General features: G+C 53.6%; 1 protein-coding gene across 3 annotated transcripts; it reads right to left on the reverse strand.

The window, feature by feature from the left end:
* Positions 1 to 1,471: 1,471 nt before the first annotated feature.
* TP73 (tumor protein p73) lies at positions 1,472 to 25,887 on the reverse strand. Of its 3 annotated transcripts, XM_058818622.1 has the most exons (12): positions 25,849 to 25,887; positions 22,110 to 22,355; positions 9,427 to 9,613; positions 9,218 to 9,333; positions 8,630 to 8,739; positions 7,588 to 7,730; positions 6,758 to 6,846; positions 6,345 to 6,469; positions 5,410 to 5,564; positions 4,530 to 4,662; positions 3,720 to 3,813; positions 1,472 to 1,795 (listed from the first exon to the last, which is right to left on the reverse strand). In XM_058818622.1, exons 1-12 carry the CDS (start codon positions 25,885 to 25,887, stop codon positions 1,472 to 1,474), a joined length of 1,761 nt encoding a protein of 586 aa, XP_058674605.1. The 3 variants fall into 3 exon arrangements, with proteins under 3 accessions (XP_058674605.1, XP_058674604.1, XP_058674606.1); XM_058818621.1 differs by lacking the exon at positions 25,849 to 25,887 and having other exon boundaries at positions 5,410 to 5,561; positions 22,110 to 22,343; XM_058818623.1 differs by lacking the exons at positions 4,530 to 4,662; positions 5,410 to 5,564.
* Positions 25,888 to 26,158: the final 271 nt, after the last annotated feature.

A 26,158-nucleotide genomic window follows, 5' to 3' on the forward strand; every position in this document is an offset into this window, starting at 1 on the left:
TGCTGTGGGACACCCAGACAAAGCCTTGGAAGGAGGGTCCCAGCCTCCTCCATCCAGTGGTCACACTCCTGTCCCCCTGGAGAGGGAGCAGCCACTGCCTGCCTGGGGAGAAGTCACATCTCAGGTGAGCCCTGGTGGGATTTCAGCACTTCTGCTCTTGCTTAGAGGGTGCAGGGCTTTGGGAAGGGTATCCAGCCCCTTCCCCAGCCTGGGGGTGGTGGGAAGCAGGTGCAGGGCTGCCTTTGGAGGCCTCCAGAGGGAGAGTGCAGCAGTGGGAATGGGCTGGGCAGCATCATCTCTGTGCAGGTCCCCTCAAAATGTCCAGTGACCCAGGGCTGAGGGGGCAATGCAGCTCCCTGCCCTCCCTCCCACAGCAGCAGCTCCTGAGACTTCAGTGCCTTTCCAAGACCTGTTGTGGGACATTGCCTTCCCAAAAGTGTAGGGAATAAACATTCAGGGAGGGAACACACCTATTTGTGTGCTTCCTTTCTGTGAAGGCTTTTTTTCCCAGTCTGAATCAACAGAGAAATCGCAGCTGGGGAAAATGACGAGGAACAGAAGAGAATTGGTCGGCCAGTCCATGCTGTGCTCCAAAAGGATGGAATTTACACCATGACATTCCAGCTTGTCAGGTCTGACCTGTCAACAAAACTCCCCAAGGGAGCAGGGAGGGATTATCCAGATCTCTGACATCCCAGGACAATCACTGGCTTTCCCCCTCCTCCACAACTGCATGCAAGAGATTCAGAGGAGGGGAAAAAACTGAGATTTGAACAGATAAGGCTGGAGACAGGATTGTCTGCATGTTTACATGCTACAACATGGAATTAATTTACATGACACTGCAGTGTCTCAGGAGTCAGTATCAATTTTTATAGCTTACATGAAAATAAATCTTTCTCCTTACAGCACAGCGAGTTTCCTGTATGTACATTCTGTTTATATACACCAACTTTTAAGTACAAGAACACATTGGTAATGGACAAACAGGGTTTTTCTGACTCTGCTGAGGGAAGGGGTGCATTTGGCAGTCCATGGAAATGCAGGATGTGGCTTCACACCAGTCCCTGCACAGGTCAGGTCAGGGCTGAGTCTGTTGCAGTGGCAAAGCCCTCTCAGTCTGGGACACCATGAAGAGCACGGACGGCAAGCAGGGATGAGAAAAACGTGCTGTCCTTACACTGCTGGATGCAGGGATGCTCCAGGAAAACACAAACCACACAGTGCCTCCTGTGCCGTGGGCAGGCAGAAACCCCACTCCGGCTGCTGAGCTGGCTCGGCTGCCCTCCTCCTTTCCTTCCTCCTCCTCCTCACCTCCAGTTTCCTCCCCAGGCAGGCACCTCCTGCCTGGCTCAGGGCCCTCAGTTCCCCTGGATATAACAAACTTAAACTTCTCCAGGTGCCCAAGGCTGCAAACACATTTTTGAGGGGGTGGAGGGGAGTTTATCACCCCGCCAGCGTCTGGAGCCCCTCAGTTGATCTCTCCCTCCGTGAACTCCTCCTTTATGGACTGTTTGCGGGATTTGCAGTCCGGCAGGTCGAAGCCGAAGTCGGCCCAGTCGTCGGCGGTGCCGCGGTTGGGGATGGTGATGGTGTGGCGCACGCGGAAGTGCACGGCCTCCATCACCCGCTGCCGCTGCAGCTCGCCCGAGCTGCCGATGGAGATGGTGGAGGCGTTGCTGCTGCTGGAGCGGATCAGCTGCTGGGCCCCGTAGTCGTGGCTCTGCTTGAGCTCCTGCAGGCCCCGCCAGATGATCATGCGGTACTGCTCCGGGATCTTCAGTGCTGCGAGATCCTGCAAGGATAACACTGCTGAGGCACGGCTGGCAGAATGGGGCTGGACCAGCAGGAGAGAGGCCCAGATTGTTTTTTTGGGGGAAAACATGGGTGCAAAGCCCAACACGGCAGAGCTGGACCTGCCGCCATGGCCATGGGTCCATCGTGGTGCACCCATGGCCTTGGATGCATCCCAATGCACCCATGGCCATGGATGCCTCCCCTGGGCATCACAGACATATTTTATGAAAAATCCTTTTGCCAGGATTTTTTCTCCTGAGAAGCTCTTGAGAAGAGGCCTCAGAAACTAAATGTAAACAATAATTATCTGCTGCTGTGCAATGCAACAGGTGCATCTTTGATTGGTCTCATGTGGTTGTTTTTAATTAATGGCCAATCGCAGTCTGGCTGTCTTGGACTCTCTGGTCAGTCACAAGATTTTATTATCATTCCTTTCTATTCCTTGCTATCCTTCTGATGGAATTTTTTCTTCTATTCTTTTAGTATAGTTTTAATATATCATTTTCTTTTAATATCATATATAATAAAATAATAAATCAGCCTTCTGAAACATGGAGTCAAGATTCTCATCTCTTCCCTCATCCTGGGACCCCTGTGAGCACCACCACACCCTGGGTTATTTCCCGTTTGTAACCAAGTAACTGCAGGTTTGCAGGTTGGAGATTTTTGTTGTTGTTTTGGGAGGGATTCACATCAAACTGATGTGGAAATGGGAGGAAGGAAGGGATCATTCCCCTTGAACACAGGTTGCAGAGCAGCGTGTGGAGCATCCTTGTGGCCATGCACTTGGGATGCCCTCTGCTCTGGTCCTGGCCCAGCAGGCTGGAGCAGCACCAGCCTCCAGCACTGAGGTGGGTGACCTCAGACTGGGGACATGTGCCAGGACGCACACCAGCACAGGGGGGAGCTGCCAGGGGTCCGTGTTAATGCCAGCACAGAGACTCACGGGAGTGTTAACTGGAGCAGACAGCGAGTATGCAATTAGTAGCTACAAACAACTCAGACACACAGCTCTGCCCTGACACAAGTTTTGGCCATTCCTAAACGTTCCCGTGGACAGCTGAGAGGCAGTCATGGAGTTAGTTCAGCAAATGGTCCAGAACTAGGCTCAGGTTACACAACTGGCCCCAGCCACCAGTGACAAATCATCATCTCTCCTGCGGGATGCTGCAGCTGCCAGGTAGAGACACTGCTACACCTGCCTGGGGCAAAACGAGGTCAAAACAGGGTCAGGCAGGAGCTCTGTCTCAGTCAAAACACCAACTCGGGGATTTACAGGGTTTTCCATGGCTCAAAGGGTTCAGGATTATTTTTTGTTTTCCTTTTTCTTGTTCCTCTGATGGGCTGGGGAGCAGCTCTGCTGCCACCCCAGGTACCAGCAGCAGAGGATGATGCTCTGGGCACACACAGGTATTTCCAGCATCCTCTCCATACTTTTTCCTGCTTTTACCTGATCTGGGCTATTTCATTCCAGACTTCAGCCTCTTTCATTCTAAAGATTAGCAGGGGAAGAGGTGAGACCAGATTAAACCTCCCTGAGCTGCTGTGGGGTGTCCCTGCTGGCTCTGTGGGATATGGGGCACACTCAGCACCTCAGCTGTGTTCTCTGTGATAGGTGGAAAATCTCCCTGAGCTCTGGCCTGGGGATCTTTGATCTCTGTTGTTTCTGAGAGTCTGGAGGAAGCTGAGATTGGTTGTGGTTTTTTGGGACTGGTTGTGATTTTCACCAAGGCCTGAGCAATAGCTACCTCCAAAGGACCATCAAAGGGGCAGGAATGACAGGCATCAATCCTGGGAACACATTCTGTGTGAGGGGCTGGGGCACAGGTTTCCCTTCCTCCAAAACACTTTCAGGTTTGCTTTTCAGACCAACGGGTGTGGGAAACAAGTGGTATAAGAACAGATCTCCCCAAAGCATTTACCTCTATGGATAGGTTCTGCAGGTGGTAAATATTCTGTAACCCTTGTGAGGTGAAATAGTCGATGCAGTTTGGACACCCCAATCCTGTTAAAAAACTGCAGAGAAAGTTTGGAAAATAAAGTGGCATTAAGTTCTCATGAACAACAGCTGTGTCCCATCTCTGTGGGACAGACCATGGCAGGTGGGGGATGTGGAGAGCTCCATGGGTGCTCCACTGGCACTAAGGTCAAAGCACACTGTGGGGTTGTGTTCATTCCTAAAACTACACGTTTTCCTCATGATTATCTGAGATTTTGGCTCAGGAACTCATACAATATGAGGGAGCTCAAGCTACTGGGGAGGGGGATCAGGGCATGCCCTGGGCTCTGCCCTGTGTGGATGTTTGCCCAAGGTCTGTCAGAACATCCGTGGTCTTTTTAAAGGCCAAAACATTAAAAACCTGCAGAGCTGTAAATGCATTTCTGGTTGAAATAAGCCACATAGCCATTTCCAGGTGTTGCTGGAAGGGGAAGAGGGAAGCTCATAAAGCTACGTGCCATTGGACAGGTAGGACAAGACCCTCTTCAGGATGTACTTAATTTCTAATTGATCAGGGATCAGGAAGGTGTATGAGGGCAGTGGAGGTTCCTGACTGATTGGTAGCTGGGCTTTGGTTGCTCAGGTGCTGCTGCTCAGGTGAGAGGAGCAGCAGTGATTTCTCAGTTGGGGCCAGTGGCCAGCTGACCAGTTGCCAGACAGATGGGAAGGTTAGAGCGAGGGACACAGCGAGGAACAGAGGACAGACAGACAGGACACCAGGTGCCTTCCCTACCTGACGAGGCTGGGGTCAGCGTTGTAGGGTGGAGGGGGGGTGCAGTGGGACCCCGACACCATGGGCTGGGAGGAGTGGCCCCCGTTCATTTCTCCGTTGCTCTGCATGGGGTGGCTGTTCAGCATTCCAGGTCCTGGGCAGTGGCAACAAATGCACCCATTAGAAACCACCCAAACCTGATAACCTGTGGGAACCCTGCACAGGGAATATTTCTCTTTCTGCTCTGACCCCCAGAGAAGCACTGGCTTTGACCCTCACCCATGGAGAAAACTTCCAGGACTTCAAGATAGATTAGAGTGTACAAAAGTGTGAAATATATTATAGAGAGTAGAATAGTATGTCACTTGGGTGAGAAAGTTAGGTTTTGGGATTTTTGGTATGTAGTAGATGGAGGCAAGATAAAGGGCATTGGGCATTGTCCCAAGCTTCTTCTTCTTCTTCATTTACTCCATTTTCTGCAGTGTTGGTGGCACAGGGTGATTGGTCAAGGAAAACTGCAGTTTTGGGTTACGTGGACAGACAAGGGATGAGTTATTGGTAGATAGGTAAAAAAATAAAGCATGTTTTAAAAGTTAATTGGATGGGGCAACTTTAAAAGACCTTGAAACTGTATATCTGTACATCTGTACATCATTTTGGGGGTGCTTTTCCTGTGCTCAAAGTCTGGTGTAGACAATGTGCTGAGGTTTTGATAAGATAATGATAAACAACTAGCTGAAGACCGAAAAAATCCAGTGCATCTCCTTTTCCTGACACAGAACTGCTCCATGAGGGTTTTCCCCAACAGGGGAACCCCCAGGGAGGGGCCCAGAAATCAAGACATCAGTAATAAACCCCATTTCTGAGCAGGGAGAGCCCTGCCTGCTGACAGAGGACGTACCCATGGGGCCCAGGCCGGGTGCAGAGCTGGAGCCGTGCTGGGCAGGCTGTCCCACCAGCTGGTTCACAGAGGGCAGCTTGTTGATCCCTCCTCCGTGCACTTTGTTCATGGGGGAAAGGACGGGGCCGTAGGAGGAAGGTGTCTGCAGCTGGCTCCTGTTTTGGGAGAGAGCACTCTGGTCAGACTGGGGTGAGCGGGATAGAGCTGCCCTGCTCTGGCCTGGAGCTCCCTCCCAGCCCATCCAGCCTCCCTAGTAAAGGTGCTCAAAGGCTGTGAGGGTCTTGAAGGGCTGCAGGGGTCTGAGGGGGCTTTAGGGGTCTCAGGGACTGTGGCAGTCTCAGGTACTGTGGGGGTCTCAGGAGCTGCAGGGGCTTGAGGAGCTTCAGGGCTCTGAGGGACTGTAGGGATTTTAGGGATGATGGAGGCCTCAGTGATGGTGGATGTCTCAGAACTGTGTGGGTCTCAGGAGGCTGCAGGGGCCTGGAGGACTGGGGGGTTCTCAGGGACTGGGGGGATCTCAGGGACTGGGGAGTCTCAGAGGCTGTGAGGGTCTCAGGAGCTGTGAAGGTCTCAGGGGCTTGAGGGTCTCAGAAGCTGTGAGGGTCTCGGGGCCTGTGAGGGTCTCCAGGGCTGTGGGGGTCTCAGGGCCTGTGGGGGTCTCAGGAGCTGTGAGGGTCTCAGGGGCTGTGATGGTCTCAGGGCCTGTGGGGGTCTCAGGAGCTGTGAGGGTCTCAGGGGCTGTGAGGGTCTCAGGGCCTGTGGGGGTCTCAGGGCCTGTGGGGGTCTCAGGGGCTGTGATGGTCTCAGGGGCTGTGAGGTTCTCAGGACCTGTGAGAGTCTTGGGGCCTGTGAGGGTCTCAGGGCCTATGGGAGTCTCAGGGGCTATGGGGGTCTCATGGAGTTTTGGGGGTCTCAGGGGCTGGGGCAGGACTCACTGCCTCTGATGGAGCTGCTGCTGCTGCTGCCGGTAGGAATCCACCAGCTGCTGTGGGACCAGCTCCACCAGCTCCAGGCTCTCCTTTATCTTCATCAGGATCTCAAAGTTCTCCCGGCCTCGCACCTGGAGGAGGGAACAACACCAGGACTTTGCTTTATTCCCGTCCCACCTGGCCAATTCCTCATGCTCCCTTTTTTTCCACCCAGACTACTGTCACTGTGGCCAGGGACTGTTTGGGATGCCCCAATCCCTTGGACATGTGCTTCCATGGATGCTTTTGCTCCTATTCCCAAGGCCTCTACTGTCCTAAGTAGCCACATCCCCCTCCCAAAGTATTTCTGGCAGAGGGGACGATGTCCCACCACTGTCCCAAATGGATTTCTGACCCCATTGCAGCTCACCCACACTTACAGGCACATAGTACATCTCCTCCTCCCCGTGCCTCCGTTTCTTAATGCCAGTGCCCAGCGCTGGGATGCCCTGGGGGCTCTGCTTGAAGGCTGGAAAGGAGAGGAGAAGACAATTGATAGAGTTGTGGGAGACAGGATTAAAATTAATATTTTTTAAAATCAGAGAACATTTCTTTTCTATGAAAAAATTCAGGTTATGCATCATACAAAACAGGGAATATTATGATGTTATGAACAAGTTTATGAAGCTAAATTTTTTGTGGTACATTGAACATTTTAAAAGTCATTTGCTTACTGGTAAGTTAAAAGTTGTTTGATTACCAGGTAATCATAGCTTTGGAAAATATATTCTGGTGGGGCTTTGTGGGGGTTTTTTGTGTGGTTTTTTTTTGTGTTTTCAAGCTCTGTTTTGAAAGTTATGAATACATGGCTAAGACTTCACATGGAAGGCCATGAAAGGTGATTTCATAGGAGAAATACACTTTTGTTTATATTACTGTACATGTTGCTGATTCTCCTGAGGTATTTTTTTCCTGATTATTTTAGGTTTATTAAATAGTTCTTATTTTGTTGATAATTTTGTAAAAAAAGGTAACCATTCCCTTGGGGCCTGGCATGGGAGAGTGTCCCTTTGTTATTGTCAATAATGAATTTATATATCCAGCCATGAGAGCCATGCCCAGGCTCTGTGAGGAGAGGGCCGGGGTCCAGCTTATGAGATTTAGTGGAGAAAGGTCAAAGCATCATCTCAGAGTGTGGATTTGAGCCCAGGCTTGTGGAGGGCAGGGATTTTGAGTGTCCCGAGCCCCCCACCCCTGTCAGGGCACTCACTGCGCTTGTTGGCGTTGCCGTTCTTGGCCGTGCTCTCATTCAGGGCTTGCTGCTCTCGGAAATGATCCTCGTCAGCTTTCCTGTCCCTGCCAGGACAGGCACAGATCCGCCCCTCGAAGGATCTCCTCCCCAGGACCTGCCCGCTGGGAGAACAGCACAGTCAGTGGCCCTGCTTCCCCTTGGGAAGGGCAGAAACCACACCAGAGACCCTCAGCGAGCCCCTGAGCAGCTGGGAGCAGGGGAAGGTTCCATCTGACCAGTCCCTGGTCCCTCCGTGCCAGCCCCTCTCCAAGCTGGCAGAGGGAGCATTGCTGTGCCAAGAGCTGGGGCAGCCCCATCCCATTCCCTGAGTCTCGGGTTTTGGTGGTTAATTGCTGCTCTGAGATGTGCAGGATGTCTCTGTTTCAGCCTGTGCGGCTGAAGAACGAGTCTGGACTCTTCACTTTTTGGTCTTGAGGTTGTTTATCAATTCTTATCTATAAAATTTTCTTTCTGCCCAGCTGAGGTCTGCTCAGCAGGGCAGCCACAGGCACTCTGTGTTGTCCTTTTATACTACAAACTACGTATAACATATTTACACTTAATTCCCAATACCTATCACCTTTGTTAGACAGTGCACCTCTACTCTAAACCAATCCCAAAGTGCCAACATCACTGCAGAAAATGGGGAACAAGAAGAAGAAGGAGAAAGGCTGGACATGCCCAAGCTCCTTCATCTTGTCCCCATAACCCCCATACCAAAAATCCTAAAATCTACATTTTCACCCTGTGATAATTTTATTATTATACTATTCACACTTGTGTGACTTTCAGGTCCTCATACAAAGCTGGTAACTTGCTCCAGGGGTCACAATCAAATCCCCAGGTGTTCTGGGCAGCGTGCGAGGGTCTCCGAGCCCCCTGATGGGGTCCTCAGCAACTCTGGACACCCAGAGGGATGCACTGAGTTCTGACACCTGGGGATGCTCCCTGAAAGGGAGGGTTCCTTCCCCAGCCTCCCTCGATGGGAGGGATGCCCAACCCTGCTCCCACAGCCACTCACTCTCTCGTCTCCAAGGTGATGATGATGAGGATGGGCCTCCTGTTCATCCCTCCCACGCAGCTGCTGTTGCACATGAAGTTGTACAGGATGGTGGTGAACTCGGTCCCCACCTGGCCGGGAGGGGAGAGCAGGCGCTGAGTGGGGAGTGATGGGGGGAGGCAGGATGGGATCCACGGGGAGTGATGGGGGGAGGCAGGCTGGGATCCCCACGGAGTGAAGAAGAGGAGGGGAGGCAGGCTGGGATCCCCACAGAGTGAAGAATCAGGGCTGGACCCTCTGGCACAGGGCTGGTGCTTTGGCAGGATGAGCAGGGGAACATTGGGGATGGTCCCAGCTGGTAAAAGGGGACTGCACAAGGACTGTGGGGGCACCAAGGGAAGGAGTGGAGGGGATATCCCATTACATCCCACTTCACAAGACCGAGCTGCTCTTGGATGCTTCACAGGGCTGGGACCTACAGGTTCTGGAGTGTGCCAGGGGATGAGCACAGAGTGGTCTCCGATGTGCCAGGGCAAGGGGGACATTGGGCCCAGCACCCCAAACCAGGGAGGTTCCTGGTCCTTGTCCCCATCACGAGCAGCCGGGTACCTGAGGGGGCTCGTAGGGCACCATCACGCTCTGCCGCCCCGTCACTGGGTCATCCACGTACTGGGACAGGTTGTTGCCTTCCACCCGGATGAGGTGGCTGGCAGGGGCTGACTGGCCTGCAAGGAAAACCTGCAGTTAGAGCCATGGCTGCCCAGGGTGCTCATCCTGAGCCCAGGAGGGTGGTGACACCAGGGACATGCAGCCCTCACCGTCGTTGAAGTCACGGCCCAGCTCGTGGTTGGGACAGCGTTTCACCACCTCGGTGACGTGCTCTGCCTTCTTGTAGACGGGCATGGCCCGGATGATGGTGCCTGGGGGAGGTGAGGTGGACACCTTGATCTGGATGGGGCATGTCTTGGCGATCTGACAGTAGAGCTTCTTCAGCAGCGGGGAGTACTGGAAAACAGGAGACATCCCTCAGGTGAGCATCACTGGTGGGGTGGAGGGTGCTGCCCCATCCAACCTCAGCTTCCTCTGCTGCTCTGATGTAAAGGCAGGGCTTCCTTCTCTTCCCTTTATCCTGGAAATGTTGGAATCTGACAATTTCACCCACATAAACCAGATACAGCCACCTCTTGGGGCATGGAAGGGTTTCCCTGATGGGCAAGGGCTCTGGCACCACTGCACTGAGACAGAGGGAATCTCACTGGAAATCACCATAACCCTCAAACTCAGCCCATTTTGGAAACAATCCTGAGTCTGTTCTAACACACGGAGCACTCAGAGCACTGACACAGCACAGCCTGAGCAAATCATGCTTGATGCCATTAACACTGTCACAGTGTTTAGGCAGGACCTGGGAGTTTAGTTCTGACAAAGATGGCTTTGCCCTGATCCTGACTCAATCCTTCGCAGCAGCAGTGGTTCATGGAGGGGACAGGGTGGGGACAGGATGGGGACCACTGTCTGGGCTGGCTGTGGGAGGAGGATGCTCTGTGGCAGCTGCAGACAGTGCCAGCAGTCACTGCTGAGCAGAAAATGGTGTGTGGCCACCAAATTCCTCCCCGTGAGGACACAGTGAATTTTGCTCAGTGGCAAACTTGGATGGGAGAAGCTCTGGGGGCTGCAGCCTGTGCCCCTCCAGAGAAGGAGGGGAAGGAGAGCCTGTCCTTCACCTTCCAGGAACTGCCCAGCTGTGGGGATGTGCAATTCCCTTCCACCCCAGCCATGCCACGCTGTTTTCCACCTCGCAAGGAATGTGTTTGCTATACACCAGCCCACCCCTGTGCTCGGAGCAGCCCATCCCTGCATGGCAGGGCATGTTCCTGCTCCAGGTATTTTATCTCATCCCCACAACACAGCGCCCGGTGCCAAAAAAATACCACCGTGCAGAGAGCGTTTGTGGGGATGTTAAAGCTTGTCCTGAGCCATCCAAATACAGGTGTGCCAAGGGCAGGCTCTGCTCTTCTTGTGCCAGTCAGTCCCTGAGCTGGGGCTGCCCAAAACAGGGGCTCAGCACAGGGCTGGAGGGTGTTCAGGGGCTGACAGTGATGGCTCAGTCCCCAGTTTTCCTGGCTCTGACATGTCCCAGTGCAGCTGTGGGTCAGGCAAGAAGGATTTGCATCTCCCAGTCCTGCTGCACTGGATACAGGAGTAGATCCACCCATGGCTGAGCAAGCTGCTCCCACCATGAGGACTGGAACAGGGCAAAAAACAGAAACCATATCTGGGTTTGCCTCATTAAGGTGGTCTCTGGAAGACATAAAGGGCAGAGGATCTGCCAAGGCAAACAGCAGCAGCTCCTGCAGCTCCTCCAGCACTGCACTGGTGGTGGCCAGCCACAGGTACCAGCTCAGCTGGTGTGTCCTGGGTGTCCCAAGATCAGAACCTGCTCAGCGGTGTGTCCTGGGTGTCCCAAAATCAAACCTGCTCAGTGGTGTGTCCTGGGTGTGCCAAGATCAGAACCTGATCAATGGGGTGTCCTGGGTGTCCCAAGATCAGATCCTGCTCAGTGCTGGGGGAGCAGAAGGATGCTGTGGTCACTGGAGGGTGGTGGCTGAAAGGTACAACATGCACCTGAACCTGACAACAAGCATTAATCCTTATTTTTGCAGGCACTTGGACTCACCCAACAAGAGAGGATGCTCGGAAACCCCTACAGAAATCCCCAAATTTTGCACTCATACCGGATAATGCTGACTACACCTTGACTCCATGGCCAGCTTGGCTTCCTGGGTGTGATCCTGCATCCCCAGCAGGGATTCTCAGGGATTCTCAGGGCTGAGCTGGAAGTGTGGGCTCCACTCACAACGTGGTGACTCTGCTCTTCCTGGCTGGAAACTCCCATGTGGCTGCAGCCCATGGGACCCACTCACCCACCACAAAATGGGGTTCAACACCCTCATTTAGAGGAGCCACCGTGGCAAAACAAGGGTTATTTGGAGGGGCTCTTCCTTGCCAGGTGTTAAAATACTGACAACTCCTGTCAAAGGATCTTTTCATGTAGACATTCCCGGGCAGCCCTCAACATGCCTGGGAACTATAACTGCTCTGGAAGAGCAGAGGTGCATTATGGCAAGTTCTTTGGTAACAAATTCTCTCATTATACCATGTTATGACATGGATAAATCTCTGTTAAATAGCAGAGTGATGCCCTGCAGGGGGAAGGCGGCCGCTCCGTGCAGACTTGTCTCTGCTGATAACCTTATCATGTCCCAACAGCTCCGGGATCGCCTTCAAAGATCCCTCCACAATAACAAACTATTCTTTTAAGGAACTCCCTGCTGATAATTCTGGGCAAGAAAAGTCCAGGCTGTGCTGCTGATTCCTCTCCCTGTGGAGCCGTCCTGTGCCAACCTCCAGCTGCAGCCAGGGCTGAGAGGTCTCACAGAGCCAGGCTGCTCATGGCCACCAGGACAATCAGCATTGTGTTTTAGTGATGCCAGTAGGTTCTGCTCATGGCCACCAGGACAATCAGCATTGTGTTTTAGTGATGCCAGTAGGTTCTGCTCATGGCCACCAGGACAATCAGCATTGTGTTTTAGTGATGCCAGTAGGTTCTGCTCATGGCCACCAGCACAACCAGCAATGTGGTTTTGGGATGCCAATAGGTTCTGCTTATGGCCACCAGGACAATCAGCATTGTGGTTTTGGGATGCCAGTAGGTTCTGCTCATGGCCACCAGCACAACCAGAGATGTGGTTTTGGGATGCCACAAGGAGGTTCTGCTTATGGCCACCAGGACAACCAGCATTGTGTTTTTGGGATGCCAGGAAGTTCTGCTCATGGCCACCACGACCAGCACTGTGTTTTTGGGGTGCCAGGAGGTTCTGCTCATGGCCACCAGGACAATCAGCATTGTGGTTTTGGGATGCCACAAGGAGGTTCTGCATGCCCAGCTTGGCAATGCACACTCTCTGTAGAGGACAGTAAAACCTGCACTGTGTAGAGTGTCCCTGAGCAGACATCTCTCTCCTCTGTTATCTGTATTTGATAGTTATCAGCCTCATGCACATCTCTGCTGGGCTCTGCTGCATCACCTGAGGTCCTGGTGCCTCCCAGCACAGCCACACCCTGCACAGCACCCTGCAGGGACCACAGGCACCATGTGCTGCTCAAGTGTGACATGAGGCAGTGGCAGAGCAGAGCCCAGAGATCAAAATGATGGGATTTAATCTCAAACCAGCATGGTTGCCTTGCTGCTTGGCTCTCTGTGTGCCATGGCTGTGTTCCTGCCACCTGTTCCCACAGGGGAACCTCAGTCTGTTCAGCCACATCCTTCCCGTTCTGCAGGGTTTAGACAAACTGACCTCTCAGGACATGGCAGCTGGTCACAGCCAAAGCTCAGGTCACTTGAGCTGTGGCCAGCTTGCTGCCAGGCATAGCAACAACATTTTGAGGCACCTGAACCCCTTCCTGACATGTCCAGACCTCAGCTCCAGGATTCTTTCACACATACAAAGAAGCCAGGTTATGTTCTGCTCTGGGCATCTCCTGTCTGTGTCTCCACACCCTTTTCTACCCTGGGGACCTCTGGTGTCTGTCTCCATGGTTATGTTAGGACTCAGGTCACCTCTGTTCCTGGAAAACACCAGAGACTGTCTGTTATTGAGTATTAGCATGTGTTTGAGGAACACAAATGGTTTCTGTGGCTTGTGGGTGCTGGGTTGCTTGAACCAGCACAGAGCAGCGGCAGCACTGACAATCTCCCTGGGAGCCTATGGAAACACACAGAACCTCTGTTCCTTTGGGATTTCCTGCAGCTTTCAGTGTTGTCGCCAATTCCTGGGCTGATACTGTGATGCCAGCTCTGTCTCTGTCCCTTCCCTGCTACTGCTGTCTGTCCAGAGTACCAGGAATAAGCAAAAAAAAAAATGGAAAAACCAAATTATTTAACTCCTAGCAACCTATCATCTCTAAGCTCTGTTTCCCCAAGAGCTTGGTACCACAAAGGGCCTTTGGATGTGTTTGAAATGCAGCTGCTTTTTGGGTGGGATGAGACCATGCAGCACCACTGCCAGATGGAACAGGAGATAAATCAGTCACCCCATGGTGCCACCAGCCACTGTGAGCCTTTCCCATGGTTATCCTGGTGCTGCTGCCCCAAGGAAATGTGCTGGACACCACAAGATGCCACTGAGTGAATGCCCCACAATGGTTCCTGGATGTGGAGCCTCAGCATCCATCACTGCCCACCCTGAGAGAGCACCAGGAGATGGCTCCAGAGGCTGCTCAGCCCCAGGGCTGCCTCCCCAGGCAGGAAATTAGCAGGGAGAGGTGATTTTCCCCATGGATTCTGACAGCCTCACACAAAAAATAACCTGAATCCTCTGCTGGAAAGCCTTCCTGGCCAAGTCCATCTCGCCTGGCCGTCCCTGGGCAGCAGAACCGCTAGGAGGATGTGTCCCAACAGATTTGGAGCCGATAAAATCTTATTTATCTTCAACTGTTGACACCTAAGCGTCTAGACTTGCCTGTTGGGGAAGGTGCAGCCAAGGCCTCCTTTCCCTCTAGAAGGAAATGATTTGCTCAACAATTGCTTTTTCCACAAATCCTCCCCTCCTCCTCTTCTCCTACATTCCAGCCTTCTCATTAGCTTTACTCAAGACGTGTCCAGGACTGCAGTCAATGGATCCCCAATAAAGCCACTGGCCTGGCAAGGGAGAGAGAGAAAGAAAAGCGCTGCCTCCGGCTGCTAATTTCCTTGCACTCCCCAGCAAGCAGCTGCAGAGCTGCATCCTGGGACAGGTTGGGGCAGATCTCAGGCGAGAGGTGATAATAACGTGTCTGTCATCTTCCCCAGACATGTAGCATCTTGCAAACCGCAAATACCGTTAACCGGCTCGGACGAATCTGTTACGGCAGATCCTGGAAGACGTGCCGGCGGCACAGCTAATTTTTTTTTTTTTCCCTAGCTCTCTGTCTAATTTTTTTTTAATAACTATTTTTTAATCACCGGCCTGTAAACTCCTCACTGAGCTGGAAATTCCTCCCCGAGCTACTTTGTTGCTCATTTACTACCAGGCAGGGTTGAGTGCGACTGGTGGTTGAGAGGAGAGGGGAGTGTCCAGCGGGGCCTGAGGTACCTGTCCAGCACACAGGTGGGCTGAACAGGGGGATGTTGCCCTGAGGATGGCTCTAAGAGGTACCTTGGTGCCCTGTGCCTCCAGTCCCTGCACCACAGTGCTGATGGGTTGGGGTGATGGCCATAGGGATGCCCCAAAACCCATCTCCCCACATCTCCATTCCCTGTGCTACAATAATGATGAAGTGATGGTCGTAGAGGTGCCCCAACACTCACCTCCCTGTGCCTCCAAGTCCCTGCACGGCAGCGGTGATGGGTTGGGGTGATAGCCATAAGGAATGTCCCAAAAATCATCTCCCCACATCTCCATTCCCTGTTCCACAATAATGATGAAGTGATGGCCATAGGGATGTCCCAAAACCCATCTCCCTATGTCTCCATTCCCCGTGCTACAATAAGGATGGATTGAAGTGATGGCCATAAGAAATGCCCCAAAACCCATGTGTCCATTCCCTGTGCCACAATAATGATGAAGTGATGGCCATAAGGGATGTCCCAAAACCCATCTCCCCATTCCCTGTGCCACAATAATGATGGATTGAAGTGATGGCCTCAGGGATGCCCAACATTCACCTCCCTGTGGCCCCAGCAATGCTTTGGGGTGACACCAAGCCACCACCAACTGTGCCCAGCACAGAGGGTCTCAAGGCACTCAGCAGAGCCCCCTGATCACCCCAGCCACCATCAGCTCTGTCCCTACAGATCCCTCAGCCCTACAGACCGCTGAGATCTCAGGGCTCTGCAGCAGAGCAGCACAGGGAGGCTCCCTGTGCTCCAGCCTGTGTTCTTCTACCTTAATTAGCATGCCATTACTGCTAATTAAAATTCCTTGGTTCATCCCCAAAGGACTCCTCTCCCTGCCTTCCCCAGTGAGCACATCCTTAAAATAACTTCCAGCGGGGATCTCTCTCACTCACTGCTGATCCAGCACTGGCACTCTGAGGGTTTAATCTCTCCTGCTAGGTCTGACTCCCTCTGTGTGGTGGATACTCAGATCCCCTGTCCAAGCCAAGCCCAGAGCTCCCTCCCACTCAAAAAAGGAAGCCACAAATCCAGCAAGGAGGTTGCTCACACTGCCAAGGGTGCAGGGAGCAGGCTGGGAGGAGAGGGGAGGGAAAAGGAGGCTGGGAATTGCTGCTGGGAAGGAAATGGGAAAACCAGCACAGCAAGAGCAGGATTTAGGGGGAAACCACGGGCTCTGGAGCATCCCAGGAGGGGCTGTGCCATGCAGGAAGGGCTGTGCCATGCAGGAGGGGCTGCCCCTCTGCCCTCTCTCAGCCACTGCTGAGGTGGGCACAGGCAGCATGTGGGTTTGCCAAGGGCACACCAGCATCCTTTCCCCCTCCCATGCAGCAGAGATCAGGGCTCCCAACCCTCTCCCACCTCTCCTTCCCCATGGAGCAGCACTGCCAGGAAGCCATTCCCTTGACCTGTGCATACCAGACACGTTCGAGATAGTGGAACTGATAGCGGGATCGTGTTGGAACATCACACACCGAATTCCTTTGCCTTTTTTTCTTAATTCCATTGTGTCTGGAGCTCCTGGAGCCTCATCCACACCCTGAGAGAGCTGGTGGAAAGCCTCCAGTGGTTGGCTTCGATGGGCTCTGGAGCAGGCTGGTGCTGAGGCTGCTTTCCTACTTCTGGTGCACCAAAATATCAAAATATGGGACGCAGGGTGTCCCCAGCTGTTTCTGCCCAAATCAAGTCCAGGCCATGTCTGTTGGACAGCAACATTCCTGGGATATGGAAAGGTGCCAGAGAGAGTTTGCAGAGGGGGTCTGTGGTACAGAGATGCTCCTGAAGAATTTTCCCTCCTCTTCATATCTGCCTCTACCCCAAAAAGCCACAGACAGTGGCCAGCAAGGGGAGAACCTTCCTCCCATCCTCCTCATTCAGTCAGGACCACAGAAAGCATTTCAGCTCCTCTGTGCTCATGCTCCAGCTGCAAGATCTATCAAGTAAGTGGAGCCAGCTTCACTCTGCCATCTCCCCTGGCTGAGCACTGGCATGCAGACTGGTTTGCTGTGGGTGACTGCTGGACAGCCATCCATGGAGCAGGAGCAGGAATTGAGGGCGGATTCAAACAAAGCCGGTCTGTACTAGTACGGTCATGAGGATCATGTACACTGTGGTGAACAATGTGGTTCGAAGGGTTAGAAGAAGGGCTCAGGTGTTTAGGTAGGATGTGTTTAGGCTTTCAATGATTTGAGTAGAACCCTGCCAGGAATGGTGTTCCTGTTAGGGCGAGGTTGCCGATGGTGAGGCACGCAGTGGTTGTGGGCAATATCTTTTGGAGCCCTCCTATTTTTCAGATGCCTTGTTCACCACTTAGGCTGCGAATGACGGAGCCTGAGCACAGGAAGAGCACGGCTTTGGAGAACGCGTGGATTGAGATGCATTCTCCTCCTGTCCAGCCTTCCCCTCGCAGGCTCTTTGCTCCCCAAAACAGCAACAAGACAACCCCGGGTGTAGTTCCATGGATGTATCAGAGACCCCCCTGCCTGCCTGCTCGGGGGTTTGTCCATCTCCTCCCGGTTCCAGGAGCCCCCACGTCCCTTTGCAGCCCGGCTGCGGGAAGCCAAAGACCCCATTAACACCTCCGCATCTCTGGCACAGGCGAACAGCGCTCTGCCGCCAACCTGACTTGAGAAAAATCCTAATTATCCATCAGTTACCAGCTGGCTGGCGTGGCGAGGGGCTGCGGCGAGAAACCCACGGCATTGGGCTGCAGCGTGTCCGGGCAGCGGAGCCGCCGGGGCCGGGCAGGATGCCGGCGTGCCCCGGCTTGCCGTGCGCAGCTCCCCGGGCTCTGCCTGCCCGAGGGGGGCTTCCAACCGCAGGGAAAAGCTTATTTTCGGCATCTGGCCGCTGCTCCCTGCGATAAGAAGGCCATTAAAAATGAAAAGGGAGGTGGGAGCAGATCGGAGGGCTTCCCGCAGGATGGGCGAGCGCGGGTGCTGCTGTCCAGGGATGGGGACACAAATGTCACCCATCACTGCTCAGAGTCCCTCTGCCAGGACAGAGCTGGGCAATGCCAGTCCCAAGGCTTCACCCTTCTCCATTCATCTCTTTTCTAAAATTAGAAAATCAGCATTTTGAAGTATTTTGAAGAGAGAGCAGCTGGTGATGTTCTGCTCCCACCGCCCTCACTGCTGCCCTCAGACCCCTGATGATGTTCTGCTCCCACTGCCCTCACTTCTACCCTCAGACCCCTGATGATGTTCTGGTTGCATTGCCCACACTGCTGCCCTCAGACCCCTGATGATGTTCTGGTCCCATTGCCCTCACTTCTACCCTCAGACCCCTGATGATGTTCTGCTCCCACTGCTACCCTCAGACCCCTTCCTCCTCCTCCTCCTCCTGCATTGAGTCAGGGGTGTCTGCTAAAGCACATCTTATCTCTGGAGAGATATGCAGACTCCTCATTTGAATCCTTCAGGAGTTGGGAGAATCCACCACATTCCTTGGTAAATTGTTCCTATGGTTAATTATCCTCACTGCTAAAAAAAAAAAATAAAAAATAAACCTCCTTGTTTCTAGTCTGAATTTGCCTGGCTTCAGCTTCCAAGTGCTGGATCTCATTCTGTCTTTTGCTATTAGATTAAAGAGCTGGCTGCTATCAGGAACCATCTCCTGGGTACACCACCATCGAGCCCCCTTGCTCCTCTTGGGGGGAACTTCCATGCAGAACATTTCTGTGGTATTGCTCTACAAAGCATCTGTTCCAAACTGTTCATTTTCTTCACATTTCCATCCCAGGCCATGGCTGTTTTGTCAATAGAGGGTTTGAAGGGTGGGCAGGAGCACCATGTGTGGACACTGACACTGATTTGCCCAGCCCTGTACAGCAAGTATTTGTCCAGCACTCTACAGGGGCCAGCTCAGCTGGCCCTTAGGAGCTCTAGGAGAGAGAGAATAGGTAATGCCACATCTCCCAGAGGGATTCAAGTCAAAACCCTTCAAAACCAGGAGGCCATTGGGCTACACACCTCCATCAACCAAAACTCGTGACTATATCAAAAAACGATGCCAAATCTTTTGCCAGGCTAACTCACACAAACCATTTGTCTTGGCATTGCCTGCTCACCAGCTGTCCTTTCCTTTTCTGTGGCCAGATCCTCCATGATTCAACCCCAAATTGCAGGAGACCTTCAGCTAAGAGTCCTTCCAGTGCAGCAGAGCCCTCTCTGCTCCAAAATGCTGCCCAGAGTGATGGCTCTGCCCAGCTCGTGGTCAGTGTTGGTGGCAATTGATCAACCACCCTAGCATGGATTATTGGGTGCAGAAAAGCTCAGAGTATTCAAAAGCCACGAGGCTTCCCCAGGAGGAAGAGGCTGGGTTGGTTGTTGGTTCTTCCCCAGTGCTGCCCCAAAGCAGAGCACCAGGATGGTTGGTGCTGCTGAGCTTGGTGTGGCCATCACTGGTCTGTCAAATGTCCCTTTCTGTCCCCAGCCCTGCTGACCATACATTCCCCTTCCCTTCCCTGCATTCCCCAATGGCTTTTCCTCACCTTAGGTGTGTGTGCCCAGCTCCTGTGGAAGCTCACACAGAGTTATTTGTAAGTTCACTGACAACACAAAACACATTTGTTTTGCTGAGCTCCTTTCCCCATTAAACCAGGACAAACTCTCAGGTGTGGCAGTGGCACTGCAGAGGTCACAGTGAGCTGGAGGAAGGCATTGGCCTCATCTGTGACAGCCCCAGCCAGGAGGACACCAGGAGGGACAGGCAGTCACACCAGCAGGACAATTTCTCATGTGGCACCTTGGCAAGCCCGACATGCTGCACCACCCCTGGCAATCCTGCAGGAATCACTGCTGCAAACGAAACACCCCCTGTGCTCTCCAGGGTGCCCCATGCTGCCAACCCACTGCTGCTCTCCACCAGGCTCAGCCCCAGTGCAGGTGGGCACTGGCCCTGCTGCCAACCTGCTCTGGGGGATGCAGCCACGCCAGCATTGTGGCTCAGAGAGCCACACACCTCTGAGTGTCCTCACAAGTGGTAAAGTCAACTCAGGCATTCAAATCCTCACTGTGGACCCTTCCCAGGACCCCTCCTTGCAGCTGTGGGTGGCTCCCAGTCCCAGCTGGTGGGTGCATGCTCCATGGATGCTCCCAGCCACCCCTGGAATGGAATGAACGTGTTCTCCGGGCAGCTCCCGGGTCCAGCTGTCCCCCCGAGGCTCAGAGGGCACCGTGTGGCACTGCCGGCTCAGAATCCCACAGAGGCTTGGGTAAAACAGCCACATTCTGTCCTGGTGAGCTGAGCTCCCAGTGGGACACAGCCAGAGGAGAACAGTCAGCACAGGGTGGTGCGAGACAGCCTGAGCTCTCTTTAGAGCTGTGGAAAGATCCCAGGATGGTTTCCAGGAGGGGAGCCCTGCTGCACTGCCTCTGCTCCACCCCAAAACCATCCCACTCCACCTGGGGACAGTGGAAAGAGAGCACCGGGCACGTTCTGGCCCCCATCCCTGCGTGCCAGGACAGCACACGCTGCAGTGCCTGGTTTCGGTTTCCATTGGGAGCTTTAGGACGGGAATGAAGAAAGGAAAGCTCCTGTGCAGATTTACCTGCGGCTGACAGGAGTTATCCATCCCCTAGCAGGGACAGGAGCGGGCTGGAATCACATCCTGCCCGAGGATTCCGCTTTACTCACTTCCTAATGAAATGCCGCAAGGGGAGAAAGTGGAAAGAATGGAGATTTAACCATCCCTGCGAGGGCAGTGCGCTCAACCGAGTCTCGGTCCCGTGAAGCAGCAGGGGAAGCTGCTGGACTGCACCAGCCGGGAATTCTGATTTCAAACACCCCATCGCTGCTGCTTTCCCGCTGTAGCACCCATTGGTTTCGGCAGGACACAGCCCCAGCTCTGCCGAGCCGCCGGAGCCCGTCCCGTCCCGCATCCTCCCAGCACAGCCGGGAGCATCCCATCGGCCGCTGCCCGGGGTGTCCCTGCACCGCAGCATCCAGGAGGGATGCTGCCAAGCAGGAGCGATTGTCTTGGCAATTAAACCCGTCACCTTCCGCAAACAAAGGTCATTATCACAGCCGGGGCTTAAACACCGCTGGGCTGCTCTGCCCGTTCCATGGCAATGTCAAACCGCAGCCCCGGAGAGAATTCTGCTGCTCCTGAGGGGTGTCAGCCGTCCCATCCCAACCTTCCTGCTCTGCCAGTGCTGCCCGGAGGAGAAAACCCGCTTGGGCATGGTCAGCAGCTCCCTCAGAGGCACTGCGGGATTGACACTGGTGCCACTGGCCACAAGTCCTTAAAAACACCACGCTGAGCCAGCAGCATGGCTGAGAAATTTTTTGCCACAAAAAGCAGAGCAGCTTTTTGTGCTCTGCCCGGCCCCTGGGTCCCTGCTCGCAGAGCTGTCCCGTGCCGGGCAGCAGGAGCAGCAGAGGAGCAAATCTGCATCCCAAGAGACAGCAGGGGCTGTGCAGCCACCCCTGCGGGCATCAAAACCTGCTGCGCTTAAAATCCTTAAAATTCCCGTCCTATGCAGCCACCCCTGCGGGCATCAAAACCTGCTGCGCTTAAAATCCTTAAAATTCCCGACCTATGCAGCCACATCTCCGGGCATCAAAACCTGCTGCACTTAAAATCCTGGTCGGTTATTTGCTATGACTTGGAGGGATTAAGTTACTCCTCTAATCCGGGATGGAGAAGGACTGTAAATGACATTTTACGGCACAGCTGTAAATGGCAGTCACAGCACAGCTGGGGACGGACAGGAGCAAAGGTCCCTCTCACCCACGGCCTCACTACTGACAGCACCCGCTGGCAAATACCCTTGGAAACACCATGAGAACAAGGCAGGTATTTCCCCAGGACGGAGAATATTTACCCACAATTAGAGAATCGCCAGGAGAGAAGTGACATCCCAGCTGTGCTTCACACCCCTTTGGGAGAAATACCCTGGGAAGCGCCGTCAGAACAAGGCAGGTACTTCCCCAGGACATTCATTTTTGGAGGACTTTTACCCAAATTTAGGAAATTGCCAGGAGAGAAGTGACATCCCAGCTGTGCTTCACTCGCCTTTGGGAGAAACACCCTGGGAAGCGCTGTGAGAGCAAGGCAGGTACTTCTCCAGGATGGAAGACATTTACCCAAATTTAGGAAATCGCCAGGAGAGAAGTGACATCCCAGCTGTGCTTCACTCCCCTTTGGGAGAAACACCCTGGAAAGCAAGCAGGGATATTTCCAGCTTCTTCCCTTCCCAAGACCACCACCTGTGCCCATGAAGTCACCATCAGTGGTGGCTCCATCCCGTGTCACCTCCCCATGCCACCACCCTGAGCGCGATGACGACGCGCTCGGCCGCGCTGAGCATCTCCCCAAAGCAATGCAGAAACCCCAAAACTCACGGTCCAGGTGGCCGATTTGGCGGTGCTGGATTGCTGGAAGGTCACCTCGAAGTGGTGGGGACCGGGGTAGTCGGTGTTGGAGGGGATGACGGGCGCCGGGGACATGGCCTCGAAGGTAGAGCTGGGCTGCGAGTAGGGCGAGTGCGTTGGGACATTGGAGGTGTGCTCGGAGCTGTAGGGGCTGGTGGAGGCTGCTCTGCTGCCGATGCTCTGATCCATGCTGCTGTTGAGCAAATTGAACTGGGACTGGAGGAAGGGAAAAAGGGGAGGAGGGAAAAAAAAAAAAAAAAAAAAAAAAAAAAAAGAAAACACCAGCCAGTTTAGAGACGGGGAAACCTCAGGCACCTTTCTGCAGGGCTGGGGTGTCCTGTTACAGCCTCCTTAAAGGGCCAGCATTGCGGGAGGGGAGGCAAAGGAGCTGGTCTGGGTGGCTCGGGTTTTCTGACAGGTCGCCACTTGTGTGAGGGATGAAATCCGTGTGCTTAAATCACCCCCTTTGAGCTGCTCCATCCAGCGAGGTGCCCCAATCCCGGATTTCTGGAGCACCTGCCTTGGGAACGCCACGTTTATGGCGGTGGGGAGGAGAGGGCAGGGATGTGGTGGGGTTTGCTCAGGTGTGGGAAATGTTCAGCTGCAGGTGAGGAGTGACAGCCAGCCCTGTCCTGCACGCAGGGCTCTGTCCCTTCCAGCAGCCAGAGTGTCACAGCTCGGTGAAGCCACCCTCAAGGCGAGCAGCAATCCCTGGCCGTGACATCGCTCCATCGCCACGGCCATTCACCATTTTCCACCCTCTTTTCCAGCCTGTCCCTGTTGTGTTCACTGGTCAGGACACACACACACAGCCCCACATCACTCCCCAGCAGTGGTTTGTAGCTGTTTTCCAGTGGGATGGCTGCTCCCAGCCCTAATTTGGGCTAAACCTCAAACCTACAAAGCAGGAGGCTGCGATGTAAAGCGCTGCAGCAAGGTCACAGAGCAAATGGACACACTTAGGTGGGTCCTGGCTCTTATTCCAGACCTGTTGGACCAAATCATAACTTTTTACAATTTTTTCCTTGTTCCTCTTCTGATCAATTACTGTCAGATTCTTCCAATAAGAGCTGGCAGCTCCTTTACCCAAGCACAGCAACATTCCCAAGAGCTGTGTGGCTAAAGAAATCTTAGTATTTCCTTAGAAAATCAGACTCAAATACAACTGTTTCCCAGATGAAGTGGGATGGGTTTTTCCCCCAGAAATCTGAAATTCTCGGGGTTTTTTTCCCCCCAGAAATCTGCAATTCTGTTTTTTGTTTTTTTTTTTTCCCAGAAATCTGCAATTCCCGAATTGCTCAGGGGATGGTTTTTTCCCCCAGAAATCTGCAATTCCCAGGTTTTTCCCCCTGAAATCTCCAATTTCCGAATTGCTCAGGGGATGGGTTTTTCCCCCAGAAATCTGCAATTCCCAGGTTTTTCCCCCTGAAATCTCCAATTCCCAAATTGCTCAGGGGATGGTTTTTCCCCCCCATAATTCTGCAATTCCCAGGGTTTTTCCCCCCAGAAATCTGCAATTCCTGGATTGCTCTCACCCTGCAGCCCCAGAGGCAGTGCTGGTGACCATGCACAGTGCCGGGTGCATTGCCATGTGTCACCCCAGCATTTCAGCAGGGACACAGCACCCCTGGACTGCCCTCATCCCTGTCCCCAGCACCCTCTGGAGCAGATCTGTGAAGCCCAAGAGCTGTGGAAGCAGCCGTGGGCACAGCCAGCAGGCTCAGCCTTCTCCAAAGGGCTGCAAGGCTCACGGCTCAGGAATCAGGAAAACGTGTTTTAACTTGGGATCCCAACCTCACCCAACCCTCTCCGGTGTGGAATGGTTTTAAAGGCAATCATCCTTCTCCAGGGAAGTTCTCCTGTTGCCTGCATCTCTCACAAGGTCGTTGGAGCCTGTGACTAAGTGGAGGAATGCCGAACAAGATCTGGCTTGCTTTTACGCATCCAGCCATTTTCTCCCCTAAAATATGCGCCTAAATCCCTCTATTCCTCCTCACCGCTCTATAAATAGCCCAGCCAAAGACAAGCCAAGCTCTCCTTAATCCAGGCTTCACCTGGGGAGAAAAACTTATGAGAAACTCTGGCGAAAAAGGCACATTAGGAAAGCTTTTGCCATCCAACTGGGAAATGGAGCTGCTGCAGAGACACTGAGGTTGCACAAGAAAAGCTGAGGGATTAACCAGGAGAACAGCAGCAAGGGAAAAGGGATTGCTGCTGGAGGGGGCAGCACCCAGGAGTATCAGGATGATACTCAGCTGATCCAGGAGTATCAGGGCTGAGCTGTTTTGCTCCCATGCTCAGAGACAGGAGCGTTCATGTGGCTGTGAAAGGGCAGGTGAATGGGGACCCACCACAGAATGGAGCATCCCGAGCTCTGGGTGGGGGAAAACCTTCCCTCGGGAGGAATGGTGAGATGTGAGACCCAGGGTGTCACCTCTGACAGGCTGAGCTGCCTCAGCACAAAGCAAAATCAGCACTCTGAGTGCCCCCAGACTTAGGGAATGTGCTGGTGGAGAGACCCAGAGTCAGGTGTGCAGGCAAAACCCCAGACTTGCTGCTCAAAATTGATGAAAAACCACAGACTTGCTGCTTAAAATTGATGAAATTGTGGAAACATTCCCCTAAAAGATGCATTGAAGGCAGGAGTGTTTGTGTGCGTGTGTAAATATGTACATACACACACAGGGATAATTATTCACACAACTGCAGCAACGACCTGCCATGGAACAGCCCTGACAATGGGACACACAGGCTTGGTAACAACAGACTTAAGGTAAAATCAGGAATTAAGAGATTTCCTTATATCTCCAGCTCCCTCTGCGCCTGTGCTGGACGGTTCTGAATCCCAGGGACAGACACAAACCCCTTTTCCCTAAGGAAACAACCTCAGTGCTTGAGCACAGGGCTGGAAATGCATTACCCGCAGCACAGGTACAGCTTCACCTGCCCTGCCCTCCCAGGGATTTCCACCAGGGGAAGGAAGCCTGCCTGGGGACGCAGGCGAGCAGTGTGGGCTCAGCTGGGATGACAGAGTGGTGCTGGAGGTCTCCAGAACCTCCAGATCTCCTTAGACACTTCCAGCACCTCCAGATGCTCCTTGCATGGACACTCAGGCTGACCTGCGCACACAGAGCTAAGGGATGCTGCACCCTCAGCACCAGAGCTTTAAATCCCACCCTGGCTGTGATTTGTGGATGGATGCTCTGGCTCACCTGTGCACACAGAGCTAAGGGATACTGCACCTCCTGCACTTGAGCTTTAAATCCCACCTTGGGTGTGATTTATGGATGGATGCTCTGGCTCACCTGTACATAGACAGCTAAGGGACCCTGCACACCCAGCACCTGAGCTTTAATTCACATCTTGGTTGTGATTTATGGATGGATGCTCTGCCTGAGCCCCTTCCCACCGGTACACACAACTAAGGGACCCTGCACCCTCAGCACCTGAGCTTTAAATCCCACCTCGGGCTCTGCAAGAGGCAGATGGGGCAAAGCAAGAGGAGCAGCGAGTGCCTGCTGAGGCTGCAGCATCCTGCACCAACACAGGGCTGGAGCAGCTCCAGCTCCTCCAGCAGCTGCAGGACAGGGACAGGAGTGCACTGGGACATCCCCTGGAGCATCCAGCACCCAGGCAGAGCCGGATCAGGTATCTCAGAAGTGGAGGATAACTCAAAGCAGAGCATCAAAGCAAAGCAAGCAGCACCTACCGTGGTGAAATGCTGCATCGGGTCGCTGATGTAGAGCATTTTAGTTGTCTCGGGGCTCACGGAGCGCGGGGCAGGCTCCTGCCACGGGACTCATGGGGTCGGGCCGGCCGCCGGGCAGGGAGGGGAGGTGGGAGGAGAGGGAGGAGAGCGGGAGCGGGGCAGCTCCAGGGATGCTGCGCCGGCCGCCCGTCCGTGTGCCGCCGTCTGTTGGCTTTTTTTTGTGCTTTTTTCATCTCCCTTAGTTCTGTCAACTCGCTGCATCCAACAACAAAACGGGGCCCACCCCTTCTGTCCCTCATGACTATTCATT

Source organism: Ammospiza caudacuta, chromosome 22 (genome assembly GCF_027887145.1).
Source record: "Ammospiza caudacuta isolate bAmmCau1 chromosome 22, bAmmCau1.pri, whole genome shotgun sequence".
NCBI classification, from domain to species: Eukaryota; Metazoa; Chordata; class Aves; order Passeriformes; family Passerellidae; genus Ammospiza; species Ammospiza caudacuta.